The sequence below is a fragment of the Siphateles boraxobius genome, unplaced genomic scaffold, assembly GCF_051911475.1.
Source record: "Siphateles boraxobius isolate OS27281-9 unplaced genomic scaffold, OSU_SipBor_1 432, whole genome shotgun sequence".
NCBI lineage: Eukaryota > Metazoa > Chordata > Actinopteri > Cypriniformes > Leuciscidae > Siphateles > Siphateles boraxobius.
This window is the reverse complement of record NW_027509067.1, coordinates 13,445-22,652: the sequence shown is the minus strand read 5'-3', so window position 1 is coordinate 22,652 and position 9,208 is coordinate 13,445. Positions and strand designations below refer to the sequence as shown.

Sequence of the window (9,208 nt, the reverse complement as noted above, 5' to 3'; positions counted from 1 at the left end):
TTTCAGTTTAACTTCGTTCAATAGGGTGGCAGATTTCTATAGAGCCTTCCAGGCGAAAACCCGGATAAAACACACCGTAAACAGGACTTAATATGTAGCGGAAAAACACCCAATCTGGCAACACCAGCCACCAGCGTCACACCGCTGCATGCGTCATCAAAACAAAAAGCAGCAAGGAGGCGTCGTATGATCATTTTGACAAGTATGATATCATATTTCGTATGATAGTTTTATGACAAGTCGGTGAGGATGGGAAAAACCTTACATTTCTGTGCAAACTTTGCCCGCCGCTAAAATAAGTGCTGTCTGTGGTTCTATATGGGCTGTGGCAATAATTTTGAAAAATAATAGCTTGCAGCAACATATGGAAAAAAAGAACTATGAACTAGTTAAAAATGTTAAAGTATGAACTGAACTAGTTCATTTTAAAATTTGTGAACTGAACTTTGAACTAGTTCATATAGAAAGTGAACTTTCCCCACACTGGGGGGGAAATATCTGTTTCTCTAAATATCTATGTGTAAATGTGGCCTAAAACACGTAGCCTACCGACTGCTGTAGAGAATGACTCCATCAGGCTGCAGGCGAATGAGCTTGTTCTCCACAGTAACGTCATGAAACCAGGCTGATTTGGCGTTTACGATGAATGTGTCTGGTACCCAGAGTTTGTCTACGAAGCGGCTGTCCAGGCCCAGAGTTTTGTTCGTATGGTTGTAGGACAAGCGGTCATCTTTCCAACTCTGCCGCAGAAATATTGTCATGGTGTATTCCTGTAGACAAACAATCCAAGCTTTTATGATGTTGAGGGTTATCTGGGACTTATTGTTGTGTATTGTACTTATTTAAAGACACGTTTAGTTTAAATCGCTATTTACAATGATTTTAACATGAGTATGGTGTGTTCTTGTTCTTCATAAAACCCCCTTAACAGTGGTCAAATCAATAATTAATATAGATAATTATAATTATTATTATTATAGCAACTATCAGGGCCAAGCAAACCAACTGCAGAAATAACCAATTAAAGAAATCTGGAGATGATTTGGGGCAAAAATCCATAACTTTTGCTGGCGTGGTCTGAAGATGGATTGAGTAATCAACTTGATTTCCATATCTTTTAAACAGCATGATTTTAAGTTTGTGTTTTGTTTCGTAGACTTTTAATTTAGGACAGATTCACATTTAAATCACAGGTACACATTTTTGTTCTAGTGATCACAGTAACTTGTGTGTCAGTGAGAACTTTACTGTACTTGTCAACTAGAAATAATGGGTAACTCTTTAGTTTAGGGTCCAATTCTCACTATTAACTAGTTGCTTATTAGCATGCATATTGCTAGGATATTGGCTGTTTATTAGTACTTATAAAGCACATATTAATGCCTTATTCTGCATGACCATATTCTACATCCTGTAATCCTAAACTTAAAGTCGCCCTGTAGTCGATAATTGTATCATTTAAAGCTCATCTTTGATCACCAAAATGACATATTTAATGTTTTTTCCTTGAAAAAAACTTCTTCATGCCTTAAAATATCTTGAACGTAACTCGACACCCTTGCCTCATTTAATATTTGCGATTCTATGATTATGCAAATGAACCCCGCCTCCACTCACTCAGCTCAGAGATCCAATTGTTGACGGTCACACGTTGATATGATTGGTTGGTAGTTTGTGACGTCAGAAACACCAGATGACTTATGAATTTACACATGGTTTGTCTTAAAGCATATTAAAAACATCACATAGACATATAAACTACAATGAAAGCTGGATTTTCACCACAAGGGGACTTTAACAACTACCTTATTAACTATTGATAAGCTGTAATTAGGAGTTTATTGAGGCAAAGTCGTAGTTAATAGTTATTTAATAGTTAGAATAGGACCCTTAACTAAAGTGTGACCAAATAATGCAATTAATAAGAGGTGAATCATATTTAGAATCATATATTGCACTAGACTTACTCCAATTGTTTATTTTATTTGTTATTCTGGAACTGAATCCCCTCCATTTAGAAAATAACATATATAAAGATAATTTTAGCAAATGCAAAACTTCAGATTAGTTACATTAATGGCAAAAAAATTGTAATCAAATTCAATAATCATTCAAATCCAATACATGTGAAAAATAGGGTGATTTTCATAACTTTACCATGTTGGCTTCTGAGATATGGTCAATACTGGCTACTTCAATAGCCATGGCGACATTCACTGGGGGTCCTGTGAAGAGAAGAATGAGAAAATAAGAGAAATTATCCATCTTCATCTACTCTTCATCTAAATCAGTGGTTCTCAAATGTTTTGGCCACGCCCCTTTAAACCCCCTCATCCCTTCACCGTGTCGCTCAGACCACTTATATATATTAGACTGTGTTTACACTGGCACAAAAAATCCGATTTTTTACTATGACATAAAAAAAATATTTGGATCGGGCTCGATTTTCTGCATTTTTCACATCTATAGCAAGCATTTTGAGAGGGGTTTTGACAATTCAGTGCCAACAAATGACGAATATGAAAAAGCGCACACCAAAAATGTTGGACTCAGTGTGCAACGACCTTACCAGGCCATACATCTGAGGGGTGTGGAACCCATGTGGACCAGATCTGGGCCGACATTGTGATGCTGTCTGGGACTAAATCTGTCCAAGTACATTAATTTTATGATTTAGGTATAAAACCTTTTTAAGGCAAAATCACGCTGCTTTCTATAATGTTATTAAATAACAGCTATTAGTGACATGCACTGTAAAAAAAAAAAATTTAACTTAAAAAAAGTGTCCGTACAGCCTTAATTTTAAGTTTTGTCAACTCAAATATCCAAGTTTGTCACTTGTACAACTTCACATTTCAAGTTGACTAAACTTAAATATTGAAGGCAGCACAAACTTACTTCTTTTTTTTAATTCACAGTGTATACAATACATCATACAATCAAATACAAACGTATTGAATGGTAAATATAGCTACAAAAGCTACCCTAATCCTAAACATTCCCCTTCAATAAAATTTAAACTGACTGTATACACTTTTAAAAAATAAAGGTTCAAAAGAGACTGTGATATGAAGAGTTGCAAAGTAACATTTATCAACTGTGTGAAAGTGAATAGCACATGACAGGCACAATACTGGTACAAACATGAATGTCTATTGGTACAATATGCGTCACATGACTAAACTTGCGTCATCTTTTTTAACGGCGTTTTCAAATTGATCGTCTTTGGACAGAGCGTTTTCAAAAAGATTTTTTTCATTAATAAAAACGGCGTCTCAGTGTGGACGGACGGCCAAAACGGAGAAAAAAAGATGCATTTTCAAGTGAAAACGTATTTGTGTGGACATGGCCTGACTTTAATATCAGACTAGTCTTTAGTTTATGTGCAAACGGCCACAGACGAGCTCTGCCATCGACTACAGTCTCTCCCAAAGATCTGGATCAGGTGTGTGAAGAGCGTTGGGTCACAGCTGAGAACCACTGATCTATTTAATACCACCAGTATTCACTAAAAATAGACTGTAGGAAGTAGGGCGCTGTTTTGGCAGGAACGCTTTGCGTGAGGTTTTATTCTGCAGAGGGGAAAAAAGCCTTAAAGTCCCCTGTAGTCAGTAATTTAATCCCTTCAAACTCATCTGTGATCACCAAAATTACATATTTAAACGTGGAGTGATCAGGGGTGTGTTTCCTGAAAGCATCGTTAGCCAATTATGTTTGCAAGTTCTGTCATTATCAGCAGTGCAACGAGTCTGTGTTTCCCGAAACTACATTTCTAACGAACATTTGCAAACAGCATCGCAGAGTTGTGTGTTTGACCGACAGATCTCGAGCTGCGGCTAGAAGCAGTTTCTCGTTTGCATGACATGTGGACTCAATAAATCCTGATCAATGTCTATTTTATTAAGAATACATACAAATGTCATTTACGTATTTTAGTTAGTCAAGATGTTTAAAGTGTAGTTTTTGAAGAGTGTGCACGTGTGAACGTAAGAACGAGCCTATGATTGAATCTGGAAATAAAGCAACATAACTGAGAAAAATTTGAATTAATTCACGAGTTCACACTTACAAATAATTCGGATAGATTAAATTGGTAAAGGTATTTGGCGTGCTGTCCGGGGAGAGGGCTCTGATCTTGGTAATTGGTCCGAATGCAAAGTACCCCCCCCCCCCGACCTGGCGTGTGAGAGGAGACGGCTGATGATACTAGAGTATTTGTTGGTTACTGATTGTAGACAGCTGATTATACTGGAGTGGCTAATTTTGACGTGTTCCTCCCGAACTATGTTAATAAAACATCATTTGTCTGTAATGTGTGACATATCTAAAACATGTCTGTAATTTATACCAAAACATCTATAGCATTAATTCGATCGCAAACAGATTCATTCAAAGTAGTTATTACTCCATCACCTGCGTGACATCATTAACCAACGCGGTTGAACGACCAATTTGCGACAATACGGTTTCGGGAAACAGTCGTGACTAGCTAGTTGATTTCTTCAACGATGCATCGTATAGAGATTGCTAATGTGACGTCATCGTGACGTATTACCAGTGGTGAACGCAAAGCATTTTGGGAATCCGCGGCACAAACAGAAGGCGCCAGACTTAATTGCATGGAGGGAAGAACGCAGTGTTCAAGATGCCGTCTACCTGCTGTGTCATAAACTGCAATAGTCCTTCTTGCACAGTTTTGAAAATGAACATTACGGGTTGTTTTAAGGACATGTTTGTGTATGCTCGTAGACAGCCACTCTGAAGCGGTCAGAGGCGATTCTAAAAGATTCAAAAAGTCGAGACAGGACCCATCGTCAAAATTCTACCCACCACTCAAACTTAGTTCATCCAAAACAAACTAGAAAATAGACTCAAAGTGCTAAATACCTGAATTATCCTTTAAGAACGGATCAATATATTTGTTTTCCTTAATTTTAATGAACCCTAACTTTATTCTCATCTGAATGGTAAATAATTGATTTTCGTATAAAATTATACTACCATTAAAAACACATCTGATTTTTTTTTTAATCAATGTAGAATATGTAACTGCTCTGAAGAAAAGAAATGAAAACCAATGCGATATGATTAATGTCCAAAAGATGTAACCCACAGACTGTTTTGAAATGGGGTTGGATGTTGCTTTTAAAACTGTGTGTGTTTGGCTGGGTGACAGTTGTATGTTACAGCTTGACAAGAGTTTAGAGTGTGACAAAAGCACAATGTTGTGTTTTATTGCGAGTGTAAATTACACAAATATAAGTAAACACTTTGCAGTTTGAATGATAACCTCTATGAACAAAATGAGGGAGTATGTTTTATGTTTCCACAGTTCGATCGCGCCTCTCTCTCTCTCTCTCTCTCTCTCTCACACACACACACACACACACAGTTCGATCGCGCCTCTCTCTCTCTCTCTCTCTCTCTCTCACACACACACACACACACACACACACACACAGTTCGATCGCGCCTCTCTCTCTCTCTCTCTCTCTCTCTCTCTCTCTCTCTCTCACACACACACACACAAAGTTCGATCGCGCCCGCGCCTCTCTCTCTCGCGGGCGCACAAACACACACGCACACACTCCAGGATTGCAATCTTGACATGAATTGCGATTGCATGCAGATAGATGAGAGAGAGCGAGGAGTGTGGTGCTTAAAACTTTAGCATACTTTTGAACGGACGACAGTTTTCTGGTATGGTCCGACAATGTTTTCTTTAGCCCGCTGCATTTTGTAGGATTATATTCTGTTTTTCACGCTATTTTTATTTTTTTTTTCATGCCAGAACACTAGCCTGCTATGCCAGCCCATGTAAACCGATGTAAACGGGCCAAACATACCCATAATTATTTGCGTTCTGATGACGTTGCCGCCCAGTTGGTCACATGTCTTAGCGATCTCTATTGTTAAGCAGCCGGTTACGTCGTTGCATGGGAAACGCACCCCTGATTGGTTACAAGGTAGTTTGTGACGTCAGAAACACCAGCGATTTCAAAGCGTGTTTTTGAGACTGTCTTTGGTTCACTGCAGTTTTAAGCAGAAAATACTCAGCAATGCTGTCGACTTATGAATTTACACATGGTTTGTCTTAAAGCATATTAAAAACACCACATAGACATATAAACAACATTAAAAATGATATGCATAAAAGCATGATGCTTAAGAATGTGTTGAGCTAGTGTAGTGCAATCCAACATGATGATCTGTAGACGTCAAACTCACCTCCGATCCCTGGCCGAAAGTTTCGAGCGTAACCTTTCATTAAATCATCCAGATTCGGCAACCAGGATATTTCGATGTCTGTGCCTACATATTCACCAATATCACTCAGCATGGCCCTATGGGGACAAAACAAACGTTCCTCACTTTCACTTGAAAACAGTCGAGTACATTTTTTTTCAGGATTCTTTGATGAATAGAAAGTTCAAAAGAACAGCATTTATCTGAAAAAGCTTTTACATTACAAATGTCTTACTGTCACTTTTGACCAATTTAATGCATCCTTGCTGAATAAAAGTATGAATTTCTTTAATTTTTATAATATTATCTAATTAAACAAAGAATATCATATGTAGTTTGCTCAACACTATAAAGTATGCATTACTCTAAAATATAGATAGCTAAGCTACAAACTACTCAATATTGAAGATTTAATAGCAGTCAAAAGTCAAAATCTCTTTGCTCATCAAGGCTGCATTATTGATCAAAAATACAAGGGGGAAAAAAACAGTAATGTTTTAAAATATTGTGAAATATTATTACAATTTAAAATAATGTTTTTCTATGTGAACATATTGTCAAATGTAATTTATTCCTGTGATCAAAGCTGAATTTTCAGCTTCATTACTCCAGTCTTCAGTGTCACATGATCCTTCAGAAATCACTATAATATGATGATTTGATGCTCAAGAAACATTTATGATTATTATCAATGTTGAAATCAGTTGTGCCGCTTCATATTTTTTTATAACCTGGGATACTTTTTCAGGATTCTTTGATGAATAAAAAGTTTAAAAAAGAACAGCATTTATTTAAAATAAAAACATAAAAGTTTGTAACAATATATAATACCGTTCAAAAGTTTGGGGCAGTCTTTTTTATCTTTCGTTTTATAAAAGATACTTTCATAAAGCGAAAGTATTCATAATACTTTTATTCAGCAAGGATGCGTTAAATTGAAAGTGAAAGTGATATGAAAGATTTATATTGTCAGAAAAAGTAGCAAAAAAAAAAAACCCCAAAGAGCATGTTACACTCCAAGCTGCATGGAAAAGGTATTTATATTTTTATTGTACAAAACAGGAAAAATATGCTGTAATTTGTTAAAATATCCTAAAAGAAAATAGCTATTACAAATTCAATTATATTATTATTGTGTAAGTCTTATTGTGTGTTTTTATTATTATTATTTCTTGGATGAAACAGCAATGTGTATGTAAGAGATAATAATAATTACCAGCACTAACAACATAAAGCTGTCATTGCAGCGCAATATTTGCACTTATTAGCAGCACATTCGTTTGGTTAACTGTTAACTTCAAAAAAAGATTAAAAAATAAAGGTTCTTCAGCATTAACTTAATTTATCCCTATTATTTGTATTTTATGTTACATTTTTGGTGTATTTTATGGTATTTTTTTTTATTCGCAGCATATTGATAAAATGCATTTTGTGTCTCACTGCAAATGAAATTAAAAGTGAAAAAAGTTTATTGCCATTTTTACATTTGAAGTGTAAAGATTTCATGCTAATCCCACGGACACAACAGACTCCATCAGGGTGAACATCAATGTGTTGATGACAGATTTGTAAAAATACAAATATATAGGCTAATGTGAAAAAACAAAAACAATCTGTCTAATATACATACACTGATTAAAAACTTAAACATAATCTTTAAAAAATAGCTTACAACATGTTGGTTGGTATGGTCCTATAAAAACATTATGTCAGTGTATTATTTTTGAAAAATATTTTGAAAAAATCCGAAGTAATAAGTGAACTGTACACAAGGGGGGAAAGACCCTGTAATTTTTTTTGACATGATGTTTCCACGTGAAATGAACTGTGAACTGCACGACAACAAAAGCAGAGCATATACAAATAAATGCATGCACATTTTAATCTGTGAGAAAAAGAGCAATGTTTATGATAGCATATACATTGTTTATATCTATGCATAGCTATTCCATATAACCACGACGATATATTATAATTAACCTATATATTAGGCAATATAAAGCAAAAGACGCGCACGTGAAAAAATGCCCCATTTCCAAGCAACATCAAGAATATTGAGATATAGTATTTAAGTAGGCTACTGTATTGTGAATATAATGATAAGCACGCGTTAGATGCAATACCTATAGCTATTACTCAATATTTGTAGGCTATGATATCCACGAGAATGATGACTTTCAGCTTAAATTGTTTTACATGTTTAACATTAAGCTTGTCATTTAACAATATTTGTTCATTTCTGTTTCATGTTTGGAGGCGTAGGCTATAAAATGCTGCTTAAAGCCTCACTGGAAATATCAACTTACTGGATGTTCACAGATCAGATGTGCGTTTTTCACTGCGTAAAGCCATTTGATAAAGATGTGCAAATATTTTGAGAATCAATCACACTGCGCTCTGTACTTAGATATGTTAATGTAGTATGAATATGTGTGCATCCTCCTCATCCTCATCTTCATCCTGAGGTGCGTATTCTCACCTGCTCATTCTGTTCTCACCGATGAGCACAAACCAGAAGATCGTCACGGAGAAACTCAGCGCATCCATTCTGCACAAACACGGCTCGGACTGATTCAAATATCCCGGTTTTCAAAGCCTCTGTGAGGAATCCCAGGAAAATTGCTATAAGAATCCATAGTTTAGCCTGTGCCTTATCCCGACTGCGGAGAAACCATCGCGAGGTCCGTTAAGCCGTTTCTCGAACGAATCGTTCTTATGAGTCGGTTCGTTCGAACGATTCTGTCGAATTGACCAACCGTTTCGGCAAGTGTTCGTGAGAATTCCTCGACTTTCCAATGACACACTATTTATTGAACAAATCTCATAGTCTTCAAAATAACTTCCATTACACTTTATATTGACATCTCATCTCTTATCTTATCTTAATAAAATTAGGCCTATGGCAAGCCGTCTTAACGTTTATTCATTTCCAGGATCAAAGACAATTTTTGATATCAGTAAT

General features: G+C 36.0%; 1 protein-coding gene across 1 annotated transcript; it reads right to left on the bottom strand.

Moving 5' to 3' along the window:
- Window positions 1-549: 549 nt before the first annotated feature.
- LOC143708858 (gamma-aminobutyric acid receptor subunit delta-like) lies at window positions 550-8,975 on the bottom strand (the record flags this gene model as incomplete). The annotated part of the gene is made up of 4 exons (XM_077200157.1): window positions 8,726-8,975; window positions 6,229-6,344; window positions 2,158-2,225; window positions 550-770 (listed from the first exon to the last, which is right to left on the bottom strand). Coding segments are annotated over exons 1-4 (473 nt in total), but the record flags the coding sequence as incomplete, so codon positions are not given.
- Between the last annotated feature and the right edge of the window lie 233 nt (window positions 8,976-9,208).